Genomic DNA, 18,141 nt, shown 5'->3' with positions numbered 1-18,141 from the left:
CCAACACACCATACCCTTGCTAGAACCTTACTTTATGTCGTATATTGCTCAAGGATAACTAATTATTGATCAAAAAAATTATGTTATTTAATACCCATAAACCAAGAGATGTGCAAAAAAAATATTCTAATGGCTATTACTCCAACACTAATGTGATCAAGGATAAAATAGAAATCAAGGTAAAAAAAACAAATCCTTTAGTTTCTTACTTCAGATATGTTACACCCAAAAGCATATATATCATCAAGGTAAATTGGTTAGTATAGATCGTTGCTAATTTATGGTAAAATCATTTGAGCGATTCTGAGTAAGGAAAATTGAGAATTTGCATAACATAATATGTGCATAGGTTGATTAAAGAATTTAATATTAGAATGAAAGATGTGTTAGCATTGATGCATAAGAAATAGTTTGAAATTGTTGTTTTTCTAGTAATATGTTATGTTCTTTTGCATGTAATTTGAATCTCAAAAGATAATCTTCTCATCTTTTCTAATCCAAACTACACTAGTCCCAAAGTCCGACAAATTTTTGTGTTGATCTTTCCTTTCTTATCTCTTCCCCCAAAATCATGCATGTTAAATATTGTCTCCCTTCACCACTATCTACAACTCTACTCTCGCGCGTTTCATGGTCTTTCTGTGTTACTAGTTGCCTGGTGCAACTCCCATCATAGCCAGGTATAGATGGCCATGTGGGCCGCCCGGCACGGCACGGCCCAAGCCCGGCCGTGCCTGGGCCGAGGCTTGTCGGGCCGGCACGGCCCGACCGACGCACCGGGCCGTGCCGTGCCAGCCCACGTGCCGCACTCACAGCCCAGGCACGGCCCAACACGCCTCGGGTCGTGCCGGGCCGGCCCGAAGGCACGATGGGCCATCGTGCTTTTCCTCAGAATAAGTCTAAATTTTCTCCCTCCTATTGGGCTGTGACATTGTATAGCTAAAAAAAGTCTATTTTACCTCCCTCTTCTTTGTGATGTGGTATATAAATAGCTAAAATAAGTCTATTTAAGGTCCCTATTCTTTAGACATTGACATTTATATGTCTATTTTTAGTCCCTATACTTTGTGTACCGGGTCTGGCCTGCCAGCCCATCGTGCCGGGCCGGCCCAACCGTGCCGGGCCAGCCCAGCGTGCTGGTGGGGAGGCCCAGGCACGGCCCGACGGTCGGGCCGGGCCGGCACGGGCCCGACGGTCGGGCCGGGCCGGCATGGGCCCGACCCAAGTCGGGCCGTGCCGTGCTTGGGCCGGGCCAAAAAGGCGTGCCGTGGGCCGGGCCTTCAGGCCTCGGGCCTTATGGCCAACTATATAGCCAGGTTATGCTTAGATTCATCATTGATGTTAATTCCTACTTAGTTGAAATATATATTTCTCATACTAATCCCTTGTTATAGTTCTCTACTGAAGGTTATAAAACTTGGTTGCTAAATCACCTATCATCAAAATTATCATGTAACTAGCTATTCTGTTTAAAATATAGGTTTATATACATATATCTTATATCATTCAGACAAAAACAAGCAAATGTATTTCTTTTTATGTATATAGGCTTAAACAGTAGAACAATCAACCTAGAGAAAAATTAAGTTCTGATTTCGTCATATAATTGTAATTTGTATGTAAAAAAAACATACTTATAAATTGGTGAAAGAGAAGGATTCAAACACACAAAAAAAAAACTAATTCATCTTTACCATGTACCTATAAATTGGAAATCTAGATGTAAAATTAGTATATATTGTTCCAACTTGATCACATCAAAGTTCCAACCATACCTTAATTCATTATACAACATCAATCAGTGCATGATGCGGATTTCTTAAAACATAAGATTTGTGGATATGAAAAAACCCATATATCCATAACTACTAAGTTTCTATGCAAGGAATCAATAATAGACGTCATACGCTATGGTGTAATTGTGGCTTTGAGCCTTGGACCACAATGAATGACGGAAGTTTAGTTGAACTAACCTTGTGTGATCACCATGTAAATTGGTAGCTAGCTAATTATCTACTCGGTTTGGTATATTTGTGACAGGATTTGGATCCTATAACGAGAAGTTAGCTTCATAGACCTGGTTTTAGAATATTCCCCCACCGTTCTTTTGATCTCACATAGATAAAGGGGGAAGGACAAAAACACAACATGGTCAATGCATGGTTTAATGGGTTACGATGCATTTTACATTGATTCATAAAAAGCCAAGTATTTATAATGTTTGTATCAACAAAAGACATTTATAACATGGAAGTGGTAAGCTCATACCATTAGGAAGTTTAACTATTTGTGCTCTTATAACCCGTCGTCCTGTGTTTGCCGTTGGAGAGAAGATTTCTAAATACTATGCCACTATGTGTAACACATTGGCATCATATGGATTGTTGATGTGAGATCCCAATTTTGCCCCGATCAAAAGGAAGAAACGATTAAGGATGTCCATGGCTGTCCTTGGCCTTAGATCTGCATTTGCATGTAGCGGAGCTGACCACCGTGGCCGTTGATGTAGTCCTCGTCGACAAACTCCACCCTCATGAAATTAGATGCTTGTAGTTGGATGTAGAGGAGCTCACCACTATGCTGTTGATGTAAGTCCTTGTCGATGAACTCTATCTCGGGTGAGCCACCATGTTATCCATTTGCTTATTGGTCGCTATGCACCTCACCATCCACCTATGCCACCTCGCAACCCCCGTAACATCGGGCAAGCACGCGCGGCCTCCTCCTTCCTTTTGATGCAACACCCCACAACCACTGCCCACTATCATAGCCCCTCGCCACACGGCAACAAATCGAATTACAAAAGATAGTCGTGCCTAAGAACTCAATGGCTAGCAACAGTATCCTCCCACGTGAAACCATGCTACGAGTTGTGGAAGCAAAGGAGGCGAAAGAAGAGGAAGAGAAGGAGGGTTGTTGCCTCCCGCCGCCACAACTAGTCTACTCTTCTTCAAGGCCCTCTCACCATCTGTTGCTGACGTCCCTGGCAAGGACGATGATCCCCATCGACCTTCTTGGTGGAAGCTTTCGCCACATGCCCTTCTCTATCCAATTGACCCTCCAAGTCCACCATCGGCCCCAACATCATCAATGGTTCTACTGAGCTCCCGCCACCTTCACTGTCGTCGCAAAGAACCATGGCTCACATAGGGTCCCCAGCGACAGCTCCATAGCATCTGGTGGTTGCGGCAGTGACTTCCACGGGTACCAGACCTTGGGGGAAGGGGCTGGAGCAAAATGAACTTTTAATGTCAATCTTCCATGTTGGAATACCCATAGTGGGAAAAGTGGCACAAGGTTAAGAACTATTCTCATTAGAAGCAAACATATAGGAACAATTGCAAAAGTGGCAAGTAATTAAATTTTTCCATACCACTTGGAATGCTTAGTGATAAATGTTTTGTTTCAATGTTTTCCAAGATGCAATAAATGTCTTCACAAGCTAACAACCCCACACTACACGACTTTGCCGCTACTACAATACCATTGTACAAGTCATAAAATAATAGCCTTTACCACTCGTATGTATATCTATTTTTCACCCTTGACCCAAGAAGGATGAATTGAACTCACAGTTGATATACATGTGCATCAGTTGAACCATTGTGAGAGTAGACCCACCAATGTAAGATATAAACCCAAGTACGTGTCAAATATGTTGTAGTTCTTTGGTTGGCCCTTTGACTCAAAGTGAGAAAAAGGTGTAATTTGACTTAGCATGCTTCTTGTGTATATTCAAAATGTAATTTGCAATAAGCCTATTTTAGTGGTCGAAAAATGTGTATACATTAGACTCAAGTCAAATATACCATTTATCTCGTTAAGATGATGCTTCGAGACGAGAATAAATACTATATCATAATGACAATGGGTATATAAATGGTGGTTATCCTACAATTAAAGTCCAAATTTAGCCCTTCAACTATTGCGTTGATCTAATTTTTGTCCTTTTAACTATAAAGCAATTAATTACTGATCCCGCAACTTTAAAAATGGTTCATCAACATGGTTCCATTGATGTGGTGAGATGGATCCAACATGGCAACGGGGTTGGGTCGGTTCGTGTTGGACAAAAACTCCCATCCCTGTTCGCTTGCAGGTTCACCCGGTCCCGACCCCGAAAGAAAGAACAGGTTGAAATTAGTCCCTGGCCGAAACCCCGGCCCCTATAGGGCCTCGCACTTCAGCCAAGTCCCAACATCCCCTAAGCAAGCGGAAGTTGCCGACGGTTGGAAGGAGGGAAGAACGACAAGTGCCACCTTCAACCAAATAAAGCAATCGTATGGAGAGAAGAGACAACGTCGGGAGGCGACCGAAGAGGGAGAGGAATGGAGTGGGCGCCGGTGGCCGACCACAAGATGAGGAAGAAGGTGTGGGGCACCTGTGGACAAGATGGTGTGGGACTCCGGTGATAGCGGCGGGCGGGATAAAGTCGACGCATGGGCGACGTGCGTGACTCGTTGCATGCGCAGAGCATTGAAGCGATCGCACAAATCATGCAGCCGATGGGAGCATCGAATTGTGCAGGTGGATTATTGTTTTTTTGTCCTTTTATATTCTATTTTTGGCCTTATGGGCTTTTGATGGCTAGAAATACATACATGAGGTGACTATTTCTTAAACTTCAGGGCTCCACGAGTGAAGATGTCACCTCGGCCCTAACACCGCTCAAAGTCAGGGCCCTACTCAGTAACACCCACGGGTGAAGATTTGGCCCTGTCCCCGGCCCTGTAGGGGTGGGGACCCACCGAGGCCCTGTTTCCAATGGGGAAAATGCCACCCCTACCTACTTGTGAAAAGAGTTGTTCACCACACAAATCAACAATAAACAACAAAGAAATGTAGAAAATATTGGGACCCACTTGTCATGCTCACCACCTTTCTCTCTTATGTATCTTATTTATTTTAGTTTGATAGCTACTACTTAATTCTATGTTATCAGTCATTTTAGTTTTGTCCTATGTTAAACTTCTTTTAACTTTGACCAAATTCATAAAAAATGTAACAACTTCTATAACATCAAATCACATTCATTAAATCCACCATGAAATATTATGGATGTTGGTGCATCCTTCTATAAACCTGGTTAAAATTTGATTTTGGACAAACTAAAATGGCTTACAATATGGAAAGGATGGAGTAGATGCTTTGTGGCATCCAAATCATACCACCAATTACTTCACCGTGTCATAAAAAAAACCTGGTTTGGGCTTAGGGATAGCTTTATTACGAGGTACAAAACTGAGCAATTTTATAGTCGAAGGTCAAAATTCAGATCAAGGCCATAGTTGAGTGGTTGAATATGGACGTTTTCCTTGACCTTCTCATAGAGGATGGATACATGGGAGAAAATTCCTACAACTTATTTATGTTTACCAATGATTCTAACCTCCAAGAGTGACTTGCCTCTACAAAGCTTTTCTGAAATGACGTTTTTACCATGTTTTCTAGATTCTTTATATACTTAAGCCACATCATTTTTGGTAAAATCAACCATTTCCATCTGAAGAAATTTTCATAAGACGTTCATCAATACACACGAGCCCTTTGGAAAACAACTTATAAGTGAAGCTACTTAGACAAATAGCAAGTTCGATACACTAGAATTGTGAGAAGCCTTCTTTGGCTTCATAAAGAATTTTAGTAGCGGGAGGCTGCCATCATGGGTCACAGTTGATATACTATAATTTACTCTATATTTATTTCTTTACTCTTACTAAAGAAGTTGTTAGGTGTTGGTGTATTCTACTTCCATCCAGCCAAAGGATTTCATAGATTATTTATTTTAAATGGGTCCCGACAAGTGCATATGCATGTGGCTAATTGATCTTATGTTACCGTGCATCAGGTTTTAGATGAATGGAGAATTTCTTTCTGCAATTTATTTTGTTGATAAAGTATACTCCCTCCGGATTGATAATACTTATTGTTTTGGACAAGAGCACGGTCTCCAAAAAGTAACTTTGACAACTATTTTCTATTATAATATATATAGAAATATCAGCAAACATATGATTTTATTGAAGTACTTTTTAAGACTAATCTATACATATGATTTCCATATTTTTAAGATAAATATTTTATAATTTATTTATAGTAAAAGATTTTAAAGTTTGATTTTACCCTTATTCAAAACAACTAATATTATTAGTCCGGAGGGAGTATTAATTAGCACATCTTATGGCGAAGTTGACTTGTTATTTTAATAACTCTTTATATTGGCATCGCCTGGGAAGAATACGGTGCCACAGAAAAGCACCCCAGTTTTAACTGGTTACATGACTTTAACAGCAGCAGCAAATACACTTAGTTAACCATAACTCCTTTTCATTTTCAAGACTCCATTACCAAGTTCTAAAAAGGCAACTGTTGAAAATGTCTGATGATTAGTTCAAATCAAATAAACGCAAGTTTCTGTCTTGAATTTTGTATCATATGTCTGTTAATTTTAGTTATTATTTCATGGTTTTCCTCAAATTTTATCAAAATGTTCTCCTAGGTTTATCAAAAAAATGAGCAACAATGTGATATTGTTTTGTTCAGCAGCTGTATATATGATTATTTCATTCGCACGATTCCATTTGTACCAGTTACCACATTAATTTGATTATTAGGCTGTGGATAATAAAGACCATTCAATGATAAGCTTGGGCAAAGTTTGAGACCGCAGAATGAAACTACTAGAAGTTCTGGAACAGTTATACCTTTTATAAATTCTTCTGGTGTTTTTAGCAGATAAGCCCTAAATTTTATTCTGCATTTAAGTCAGGAAGATGTTGGAGGACTACCTTTATCTGTAGCTAGTATATCTATTTTTTTTTCTTTTGAACAATATCTACCTATCTATATATGTCTGTAGTTTATCATCCGGCAATTTATATTGGATATAGGTCACACAGTGACTCGAAAAGTATGCAACAATCCAACAAACACTCCTATGTTTTCTTGATAGTACTAGTGTAAATGCCCTTCCAACTTCATGAGTTTTCTTGATACATATGTGGGGTGTTCTGGCTTAAGATATCAATATGACAGAGATCAAACATGTATAGTTAGATTGATCTTTTCATGATCTAAAAGATTGATCTTTTCTCCTTATGTAGCATCAGAAGATCGAAAGGCGAAAAACCTCTCTAGTTGCAGAAAGAAGTCAACCTTTGACCGCGTTCTTTTTCTTAATTAACAATTTATGAAGCTAATTGGATATTTAATTGAGATATATCTAACGTTTTGTGCTTTTGTAATTGAAACAGAATTCTAACACTATTCTGACATAATCTTGCTGCTTTTCTCTTTACTTCAGTACGCAGAAAACAATTGAACGCTATAGGACGTATACAAAGGAAAATATCGGCAACAAGACAGTACAGCAAGATATAGAGGTATATAATTCTTGTTGACAAACTTGGTCATCCTTGTACCATAGTGTTATTGCTGATAGACTGATTTTAGTATAATTTATGTCATATGTGTGCGTATAATTTCCGTTGGCAGTGTCAATGCTGCTCCATCAATAGATTTCGTTGTATATTGAGGTAAAACGAAATGTATATTAAGTTAGTTATTTTGGGGAACTCTGTTTTCAAATTTTATTTGAAGATGCCCTATATCTGATAGATTGTATTTTTTTTAATAAAAAAACAGTAGATTATGGTTATGTATAAATAAGCATATATAAGATCCCTGCACTGAAGCAGGGACAGTACTATTTTTAAGACAAAGAAAATCAGATGTATTCTAGACTTTTAAGAATCAGTTTTCAATTCACCAAGGATGTGCATAGTCTTCGAGATTATGGTAGGAATGTTTTGGTTGAGAAATAAATAAAGAACATGAGCACTAAACAAGCAATGAAAAAATGTGTTCTGAAATAAAATGTGCTTCTAGTCGTTTTATTGTAGCTGGACAATTTTCAATAGATTGTTTGGTTGTCTGAATTGTAGCAAGTAAAAGCTGACGCTGATGGTTTGGCAAAGAAACTTGAAGCTCTTGAAACTTACAAAAGGTACCCCCTTCAGCTTAATTACAGAAGTGCCGTCCTTGTAGCTGTCAAAAAATAGGCTGTTATCATCGTGTTTAATTTGTTGATATGCAGAAAACTGCTGGGTGAAAAGTTGGATGAATGTTCTATTGAAGAACTGCATAGCCTGGAGGTCAAGCTGGAGAGAAGCCTCATTAGCATCAGGGGAAGGAAGGTTGGCTAATAAATTTTCCATTTCAGTCTACGTTATCAGCAATTAATTTATCTATATATATGATGTGCACAAACTTACAACCAATTCTCTGCATACTAGACAAAGCTGCTTGAGGAGCAGGTTGCCAAACTGAGAGAGAAGGTACCTCACCAACTTCGTACTTACTATAAATAAATAAATATATATATAACCTGAAACGCAGGACCAATCATCTGTTCCTAATGTCGTGTTTGTCTCTTTTTTGCATTAACATCGACCAGGAGATGAAGCTGCGCAAGGACAATGAAGAGTTACGCGAAAAGGTAAGACGAGTGAAACTTTTACTGCCGAGAAGACACCAGCAGCCAGCTTAAGTCGATCGCCCAGCCTAGCATATGATTATTTGAGCTAATTCGTGCGATATCTTATGTGCACACCAATATAAATGCCGAGAATTTTCTGCGACACTGAAAGATCAACTCACCTGATTTGCTTCCCTTGATCATGAACTTTGTGCAGTGTAAGAATCAGCCTCCCTTGTCTGCTCCTTTGACTGTCCGGGCCGAAGATGAGAACCCGGACCGTAACATCAACACCACCAACGACAACATGGATGTCGAAACTGAGCTATTCATAGGGCTGCCTGGCAGAAGTCGCTCCAGCGGCGGTGCTGCAGAAGATAGCCAAGCGATGCCCCATTCTTAAGTAACAGGCCAGGAATAAGCTGGATCTCTGCGTTGAGAAAGGAGATGATGCTAGGCATGCAATGACACCAAACCATCCTAAAAACAGACCACGCTGTATATTTTACTTACCCGTATTGTCGTCCATGGATGCGAAATGCTAGACGCATATGCACCCACCCATTCAGCACCACCAGGCAGAAACCCTTCGATCGGCAGACTCCACTACCCATCTAAATCTAAATCGAGAGATCTCAAGTGCATACTTGTACTCCTGCTTGATTGTGGCTTGGTATTTGATGTGATGTTGGAGCAAACATATGCTGAACATATCTCAGTTGAGATTCTCTGCACAAGGCCGGAACGGGAGGAAGACGAAAGGAGGAGTTTTAAAGAGGGAGGGAGTACATTCAGGTGACAGATCGCTTTGACCTGTACCCCTGTTGTATATGACGCGCTATGCTGGTATTGGTCGACGTTTCGATCTCTTGAATGCTACCTGTGGTCGACGTGTCGATTGGGCAGTGGAAGCCGAGGAGACTTATGGACCCTTATCCCCATCGCTTCTAGTAGTATCCCTCGATTCGGTGCGTGATAACGGTTTTTGCTTGCAAAGCCGCGATGTGATTTTTCCAACTCTGGAGTCTGAAGTAGTAGTAGTATATTTCTCTTTACAGCGAGTATATATGGAATTTTTTTGAGAATTAATATTATTTTTATGGAAAATCGCAAAAGTAGTGGCCAACCGGGGAAAATCGCGAAAGTAGGTCCCTGTCGAACGGGTGCAATTCGATAGGACACCTATCGAACAACGGGCAGTCGACAAACACCTGTCGAACGGCTGGCGTTCGACACACTCACCTGTCGAACGGAGGGAGTTCGAAAGGGCCCACCACCGGCGCCGCGAGGCCTGTCGAACCGGGGGCGTTCGACAGCGCTCACCTGTCGAACGGAGGGAGTTCGACAGGGCCCACCACCCGGCGCCGCGAGGCCTGTCGAACCGGGGGCGTTCGACAGGGCCCTCCACCGACCCTGTCGAACAATCGGCGTTTGACAGGCCGGTTTAAAAGCCCCGTCCGCGAGTTCGATTTGTTTCGAGGACCACATCGCCAGCCGCCGCCGAGAGTCGCCAGTTCGTCGCCGTGAGCGCCGGAGGGAGCGAGGGGAGGGGATAGCAGGCCGGAGAGGAGGCCGAGGAGGCGCCGGCCGGGAGGAAAGGGTTGGCGACGCCCTCCAGCAGTGAAGTTAAGGTATACATTAGTAATCCCTAAGTACAATGCATATGAAAGTTTAATAAAAAATTGGTTTAAGAGTTGTTAATTGTTTCGCATTGTTCGATGTTAGTATGTATGGTTAGCACATATTTGTTATTGCTAAATGTTGGTAGAGGTATTTAAGTAATTGTACGGTTAAATTAGTTCTTAGTTAGTACATATTATTGATATGTTGTGTGTTAAAATATGTACAAAGGTGTTATATTTTATTTGGATTATTAAACTAGTTGTTTGTTACTAATAGTTGTAAATTAGTACACGGCAATGTAGTATAAGTTGTAATAGGGTAATTATCGAATGATTAAATGATTAAACGTGAGACTATTTGTCATGTTTTATCAGGATGTCAGGTGATATGCCCATTCGTCTGTATTATGGCGATGCTCCTATACAAATATGTGATAGCGGGGTGGATTTGACTGTATATGCCTTCCATGATACTAGTCTGAATGCACCGGAGCATATGGGTTTGAACGACGTGTTAGGGTGGTTGTATAATATGTTTGGGGTAGATCCAGTACACGATAAATTTGTCATAAATGCCGTGTGGCCAGTGAGGGGTCAACATGGATGGCAGTGGAGAGTAGTGGAGGTTGCGTCAACTGGGAGTTGGAGGAAGTTTGTTAGTAAAGTAAGGGAGAAAGGCTATAGCCCGGCAATAGTGGTGCAGAAGACAAAATGTGTTGATCGATCGGGGGAGTCAAGTCATGCCGTGGTGGAAGAAACTCCGTTGGAAGGTGGACAAGCTAAAAATGTTTGGCGGACTGAGCAAGGTCGAGGGGAAGAAGTAGTAGAGGGTAATACACAAGGAGAGGTCATTGTTCGTGGTACTAATCGTGAGGCCAACGACTCGGACGATGAAGAACCGGATTCGCCTATGCGTGTTGATGCAGCGGAGGAGAATGAGGCGGTAGTGGATCAGATGGAAGTGGAAAACGAGGAATACATTGCGCTTGTAGTGGAAGGAGAAGATACAACACTGTGGGACAACGAAACTTACATACCCGATAATTGGACGACCATATCAATGAGTCGTATGAAGGTAAACGATGGTTTAGATGCCCACTGGTGTTATGATAGTAAGCAGATGAAAGTTGGACAGATGTTTCATGACAAAGGTCACTTACAAGATGCGGTGAAGAGGTGGGCATTTGTCCAGAAGCGTGAGTTCAAGGTGAAGGTTTCAAATAGGACGACGTATGACGTGAAGTGCATACAGGGTGGATGTCCTTGGAGAGTGCATGGTTACAAGCCACAACATGACACTTTATGGGTAGCTTCGAGGGTTGAGCAACATACGTGTTTGTTGGAGAATACCCGTCTGGTGCACAGAAACCTGACAGCGGCATTTGTGGCACAAATGGTATATTCAAAGGTGGTTAGAAAAACATCTTTGTCCCCTTTTACCATAATGCATGACGTTGAGAAAGAGTACGGATATGAGATATCGTACGACAAGGCTTGGAGGGCAAAACAGAAAGCATTGGAGATGAGGTTTGGAACTTATGAGGATTCTTATCACAATCTTCCCCCACTATTGGAGGTGATGCAGGCAAGAAACCCGGGCACACACATGGCTATTCTCGATGAGGTGAATGAATATGGGGAGAATGTTCTTCGTCGGGCTTTCTGGTCATTTGGGTGCATGATAGAGGCCTTTAAAAATTGCATTCCTTTGCTCTGTGTTGATGGCACTTTCATGACAGGCAAGTACAGAGGAACAATTCTAACCGCGATCGGAGTCGACGCGGATAGCCATGTCGTTCCTGTTGCTTTTGCATTTGTTGAAAGCGAGAACACATCAAGCTGGCTATGGTTTTTGCGGCACATTAAAATGTGTGTTGTTGAAAACAGACCAAATGTGTGTGTTCTGCATGACCGACACGCCGGTTTGCTATCAGCGATACAGAAGCTTCAAGAAGATGTCACACAGTCCGTGCCATGGCCAGATTTACATAGCAGATGGTGCATGCGACATTTTGGGGCTAATTTTTATAGACAATTCAGGAGTAAGAGATTGATGGACCTGTTCAAGAAGTTATGCAAGCAGAATCAACAAAGAAAGTTTGATGCCATATGGGAGCAACTGGATCGTTTGACCACTACACACATGGAAGAGGTTAGGAAAAAACCCATAGTTGCCAGACAGGAGGAGCCGGAGGGACTTGAACCCATTCCTAATGAAGCACCAAGTATTACTCGGCGCAGGAAGCGTGGAAGGGCCACGAAGTGCTTCACGGAGTGGGTAGAATTTGAGCCAAGGGAGAAATGGTCGTTGTTGTACGATACAGATGGATCGAGGTATGGTGTGATGACAACAAATCTTGCTGAAGTGTATAATTGGGTTATGAAGAATACACGACCTCTACCACTTGTTGCTATCCTGGAGGGCATCACGAGGGGTACACAGAAGTATCTCTGTAAAAGGTATTCCATGGCTAGTCTGAACCTCAGCAAACCCAGTGTTAAGTATAGCCCCGCTATTACACAGTACATGGATGAGAAAAGTAAGAAGGGAGGAACCCACAGAGTGTGGCCTGCTGGGAATAGAGAGTTGTTATTTGAGATACGACTTCGTGACAAGAGTGGTGTCGGCATTGGGACTACTGACATCACATTGGAATGCACGTTGTGGCCAGAGTATCACGCTTGCAAATGCAATTGCAACAAGCCTTACCTGTTACATCGGCCATGTTCCCATGTTCTTGCTGCTTCCGCAAAAGGGGGTGTTGATGGAAACATTTTTGTTTCTCCCTACTTTAGAAAGGAATCGTGGGAGGCAACTTGGCGTGGTGAATTGCGTGGTTGGCGTGCCGTGTGTGATTTCACTCGTCCTCCTCCAGGACAAGCCAATTGGGTTCCTGACTCAAATTTATTAGTTGATACTAAGGGTCGTCGCCAGTCACGCAGGATCAAGAACCTTATGGATGAAGCTAAAGTGAAAGATCGTTCTCGTCGTAAGAAAGCTTGCATTCTTTGCGGGGAGAACCATTCCCGTAAAGATTGCAGCATGTACAATGTAGGGCATGATGCCACAGGCGCTGATGTTCGTCGCGTTCCAAAGGGGAAGTCGAAGAAGAAAAATAATCCTTAGTTCGCTACTATCCTTGGTGGACTCCCTACTTTGAAGATCGTTATCGTTCAATTTATGTTTAGTGCGTCTGTAATTTTAATTTGAACTTTCTTGCACTTTTATTACCCGAATCTATTTGTAATGGCCTTGTAATTTTCATTTTGAACTGCACTGCACTTTTAATATCGTCATGTATTTGTATTGGAATTGTAATTTAAATTTCGAACTGCACTGCACTTGTAATATCGTAATATATGTGTCGTGGGCTTGTAATTTTAAATTGAAATGTACTGAACTATTCTTATCTGTATCTATGTGTGCTGGTACTGTAATTTTAAATTGAAATGGCATGCAAATTTGTTAATTGAATTATGTTGCATACATTTATTGCACTGTTACCATACGTGCAATGTACTAATGTGGTTTTCGATCTGTAGGTATGGCTGATCAAAATGATGGGCAGCTGATAGACAAGGAGATCGATAGGAACCATCGATCGCGACGTCTTACTACAGGAACTTTCTGCAATGTGCTAAAGATGCGAGGACCGGATCAATATTGGCGTATTGATCCTCGTTGGGTTCCAAGGTGTGTGAAAATATATTGTTTTTACTAATACAAGGTGTTTATATTTTCATGTATTAATAACTTGCGCTCTGTCATGTTGTAGGCTGAGAGCAGCTGGGTTGTTGACGTTTGCACGGTTGGTCGAGCCTTCACGTGCAAGGTCCGAACGAATCCACATTGACGCGGCGCTTATGAGTGCTCTTGTCGATAGATGGAGGCCTGAGACCCACACTTTCCACCTCACAGTTGGAGAGATGGTGCCCACTCTGCAGGATGTGTCTTATTTGTTGGGGCTGCCGATAGCTGGGCCAGCAGTTGGCCCAACAATGGTGAATGCTGGATGGGCGGATGACCTTCTGGCCAGTTTTGGTGGTGTGCTGCCTGTTGCACTGGAGGATCTCACAGATGGGCACGGGCCTACGAAAAGTTGGTTGAATCAGTTTCGACAGGATGTCTTCCCTGATGACCAGGAGGAGTGGATCGTGCAGCGGCACTTAGTCGCTTACCTGTTGTGGTTGTTTGGATGGGTGATGTTCACGGGAACTCACGCTGACTCCGTGGACAAGCACTTCATCCACTTTGCGGAGCAGATTGCAGAGTTACCTATCGCGGAGATTCCACAGTACAGTTGGGGGTCGGCGGTACTTGCGGCGACATATGCCGGACTGTGTGATGCTTGCGTGAGGAACAGCAAGCAAAGTTCACTCCCTGGATGCCCGTTGCTACTTATGTTGTGGGCGCACGAGCGCTTCGACATTGGGAGGCCTCAGCTTGACTCGTACGCAAACTACGGTTTGCGAGAGATGTACAGGTCTGGTGTTGATGACATCGACGATCGTCCCACTATGGGATCCTTGTGGACACACCGTGAGGTAATTTTTGTTAAATTCGTTTATGTTATCATTATGAATACTAGTTCACAAACTTTCCTTATATGACTAATGAAAACTACTACTTGTTACAGCCGCAGTGGGTTAGCGGGACGACACGTCGTGTCTACACTCAGTTTGTAGCTGACTTTGATCAGCTTACGCCTGACCGTGTTCGGTGGACTCCCTACACTCAGCACGATGTCAATGATCGTGCACCGCACGGTCTCGCGGATCTTTGCACGCGAGATATGCAACTCTGGAGGACGACTTGTCACCTCGTGCTGGACGTGCACGTCGAGCCACACAATGTCCACAGGGTTCTCAAACAGTTGGGCATGTATCAGGACTTCCCTCCGAGAGATGGTCGTCCTTTGGCAGATAGTCTTCATAGGTTAGTTCACATCACAGTTGTTTAATCCTACATTTTTTAAAATAAATCACTGCACAACATTTTTTCTGATGTGTGAATTTGTTGTTGTGCAGGTACTTCAGAAAGGGGCTCGGGCTTTCCTACGAGCTAGTTATTGTGACCACGGTTCAGCCGACGGTACAAGAGTGGGAGCACGCAGCTGATAACTTGGCACTTCAGACACCTCCAGACGATGGGAGTTATTATGGAGCTTACCTTCGTTGGTACCGCAGTGTTACACGATGGAGGTGTTTTCCTCCACAAAGAGATAGCACCGTCCCCCACCAGGCAGCGATTACTGACACGTTTGCCCCTCAGCCTAGATCAGCTTACAAGTCAATGGTACGTGTTTATTTGTGGAATTTGAGCAACTAGTTCAATATTTTTAAAAAGTTAGCAAGTAGTTCAGTATGTCTAATAAATGTGCAATTGGTTCACCTAGTTCCTTTTCTTACATAAATGTGGAACTAGTTCAGTATTTATAAATGATGTGCAACTGGTTCATTATTTCTAACAAATGTGCATCTTGTTAAATACTCTTAATAAATGTGCAACTGGTTAAATAATTTTAATTGCCTTGATTATTTGTGGAACAGGCGGAATTTGTTGAGCACGTTCACGTGGAGTCCGACACCCTGCTGCAAAGACTAGAGGCGAGACCTCCAGTCGTCAGGTCTGACGACGTGGCGAGTGTCCTTCGCAACTTCCGTGCACGTGCTGCCGCACTACTACGTCGTGTCTCCTGTCGGAGCGCGGCAGATGTGGTGCAGACGTCGGGCCGACGGCTGTCGCGCCCAGAAATTTAGCCCAAATTTCCAGACTATTTTGTGTATTAAATCCCTGTCCAGGACCAGCCAGGGTACACAAAACGACAAGTAATAAACAGTTCCAAACGTAAATAAAGCGTAAAATACTTACAGAAGAGGCACTTAGTCCTCACACCGAAACAAAAGCAGCAGCAGCGGAAAAAGGCGATCCTAGCGGGGCTTCAGCTCCACTCCACAGGCAAAACTCAACTGGGGTCTGAGCCTTGGTCCTCTAACTCCATCTTCAGCTCAGAAGCACTACACTTCTGAAAAGGGGGAATAATAGCAAGACTGAGTACAACCACCGTACTCAGCAAGCCACACCAACGATGCAGACGTGCAAGGGGAACACAAGGACGGTTTGTGGCTATTTGCATAAAGGCGGTTGTAAAACATTTTATTGAGCAAAACAGTAAAACTGTTGAGTAATTAAAGTAACATTAAAATCTCCACTGATCAACGCTACACCACGTTGAACAGGCCCAACCAACCCACCTGTACTACAGTGCATTGGGTCGATTTATTAAGTGTGAGACTAATCACGGTGAATCTGGTCGATCGCCCATAACCGCGGGCACGGCTATTCGAATAGTTTTACTCTGGCCAGAGGTGCACAACTGTACCCACAAGACACAACCCACCGACATGTCACCGCGTCATCATGTGCCCATGATGCACACGTCACCATGTCGAGTGATTGTGACGAGACCCTTCGCATAACCCTCCCCTAACCATCCACACCACGCTAAGGTTTCACCCCCACCCCTCAAAAGGCAGTGGGCGGTCCCCTCTTGCGCCGCGGTGAATCCGGCAGCTGGACAACCGGACACCCCAGCCGACCCAACTCCATCACGCCCACCCTCGCCACCGGTGCCTAGGAAAGGGTCGAGCTATACTTCAGATCAAGCAGTTACCCATTCCCGCTTGTGGCAAGCGCTGTAAGTCTTCCAGGGTTTCCCGTGAACCGGTCCTTAATTGCCATGGGTGCGACTCACAAAACCATGCACCCACAGCCCACCATTCAGTCGCATTTTAGTTGGATAATTACGACCATAAAACATGGCCAGATGTCTCGAGCACGCGGCTCAACAAGATACTAGAATGTCTAATACTGCAATTATCCCATCGACTGAGCTAGTGGTAATTAAGCATGGCTAAGCATATAGTTCTAGCTAGGTCACATAAGTAACATGAGCTAGTCAATTTATTACCCAAGGTTGACAAAGAACAGATATCAAGTAAACATGGCACAAGCGAGCAGATAGGTAAACCCTATTCCCATGTAATTAGCAAGACATGCATGTTTATTTGCAAACGGTAAAACATTTATAAATTGGGATCAACATGCTCAAGGGGAATGTGTGACTTGCCTTGCTTCTTCACTTGGATTTTCCGAACTCTTTTCCTCGCGACCGCGATCTTCCGAAACGACGGAAACTACACGCTGGCACGCAAAACGAGGAAAAACTCTAATAAAAACCAAGGAAACAGTACATAAAAACTAAACAAACATGTAGAGCTCAATTTTAGATGAATTTTGCAAGTTGAATGGCTCAATTCGGAGTTCGAATGAATTAGATATGAATTTTAGAAGTTTTGAGCCATTTTAATGAATTTCTAGAATTAAACTCGATTTATTGCGCAATTATTATTTATTTTTACAAAGGAAATGGACCTCGCTGACGTCATCAAGGGGGAGGGGCGGCGCCGGCAAGCGGGCCCCACCGGTCAGCGGCACAAGGGCGCCGGTCCACCGTGGACCGGGACCACCGAGGCGGTCCACCGCCGGTCCACGGGAACCGACGGCCCGGATCGGCCCAAAGCCGATCGGACGGCCACGAGGCGGCGCGGCTGGGGCACGGGCACGGCATGAAGCCGGCTCGGCCGAGACATGACGCGGCGGCGGCAAGGGGAAGGCGGCAAGGGGGAGGCGGCAACCGGCTGCAGCAGCTGGCGACGTGGAACGGCGGCGGGCGGCCGGAGGACAGCGGCGCGCACGGGGACGGCGACGCACCCCAAGAGGCGGCGGTCGGCAAGAAAGGGGGACGAGAAAAAAAGGAAGGAAGGAGAGATCCTCACCGGAAGCGGCGGCCGACGCGGAGGAAGAGGACGGCGACGACGATTGCCCAATGGCGGCTTGCGAGGACGGAGGGCGGACGGGGTCGCCCTTGACCTTCCGAAGGAGAAGAGGGAGTTCGGGAGAGGAGGACCGATGCGGGGTGACTGGAAACGAAGGCCGATGGCGATGACAAGAGGTAGAGCTCACCGGCGACCGAGGAAGGA

At 43.7% G+C, this 18,141-nt stretch overlaps 2 protein-coding genes and 1 long non-coding RNA gene across 9 annotated transcripts in view; 2 read left to right on the top strand and 1 right to left on the bottom strand.

The window, feature by feature from the left end:
- Window positions 1–8,800, bottom strand: part of LOC9270432 (uncharacterized) — a 29,417-nt gene extending 20,617 nt beyond the window's left edge. The window contains exons 1-4 of one of the 6 annotated variants that reach the window (XR_001544581.2): window positions 8,659–8,800; window positions 8,387–8,464; window positions 8,001–8,046; window positions 2,731–3,227 (exon numbers count right to left, since the gene is read on the bottom strand). This is a non-coding gene — a long non-coding RNA (uncharacterized lncRNA). Of the gene's footprint in view, window positions 1–2,730; window positions 3,228–8,000; window positions 8,047–8,386; window positions 8,563–8,658 lie in introns of those variants that run through there. The other 5 variants (XR_010739990.1, XR_010739994.1, XR_010739992.1 and 2 more) reach the window with 5 other exon arrangements.
- LOC4331445 (MADS-box transcription factor 50-like) overlaps window positions 1–9,583 on the top strand; it is a 30,552-nt gene extending 20,969 nt beyond the window's left edge. For both annotated transcript variants that reach the window (NM_001402027.1, NM_001402026.1), the window contains 6 exons: window positions 7,304–7,382; window positions 7,944–8,005; window positions 8,096–8,195; window positions 8,295–8,336; window positions 8,456–8,497; window positions 8,694–9,583. In NM_001402027.1, coding sequence (NP_001388956.1) covers window positions 7,304–7,382; window positions 7,944–8,005; window positions 8,096–8,195; window positions 8,295–8,336; window positions 8,456–8,497; window positions 8,694–8,879 — 511 coding nt within the window. In that variant the 3' untranslated portion in view covers window positions 8,880–9,583. The remainder of the gene's footprint in view (window positions 1–7,303; window positions 7,383–7,943; window positions 8,006–8,095; window positions 8,196–8,294; window positions 8,337–8,455; window positions 8,498–8,693) is intronic.
- A 4,040-nt stretch (window positions 9,584–13,623) lies between these two features.
- Window positions 13,624–18,141, top strand: LOC107280441 (protein MAIN-LIKE 1-like). Its single transcript, XM_015775492.3, has 5 exons — window positions 13,624–13,792; window positions 13,875–14,643; window positions 14,736–15,034; window positions 15,127–15,394; window positions 15,649–18,141. The coding sequence occupies exons 1-5, from the start codon at window positions 13,644–13,646 to the stop codon at window positions 15,856–15,858; spliced, it is 1,695 nt and encodes a 564-aa protein (XP_015630978.2). The 5' UTR covers window positions 13,624–13,643; the 3' UTR covers window positions 15,859–18,141.

Source organism: Oryza sativa, chromosome 3 (assembly GCF_034140825.1).
Source record: "Oryza sativa Japonica Group chromosome 3, ASM3414082v1".
In the NCBI taxonomy this organism is placed as follows: Eukaryota; Viridiplantae; Streptophyta; class Magnoliopsida; order Poales; family Poaceae; genus Oryza; species Oryza sativa.
This window is presented reverse-complemented; position numbering and strand designations above follow the sequence as displayed.

Coding starts and splice junctions, on each gene's coding strand:
- LOC107280441 (XM_015775492.3), top strand. CDS start 13,644: ATGGCTGATCAAAATGATGGGCAGCTGATAGACAAGGAGATCGATAGG. Junction 13,793..13,874: donor GATCCTCGTTGGGTTCCAAG/GTGTGTGAAAAT, acceptor GTCATGTTGTAG/GCTGAGAGCAGCTGGGTTGT. Junction 15,395..15,648: donor GATCAGCTTACAAGTCAATG/GTACGTGTTTAT, acceptor TTTGTGGAACAG/GCGGAATTTGTTGAGCACGT.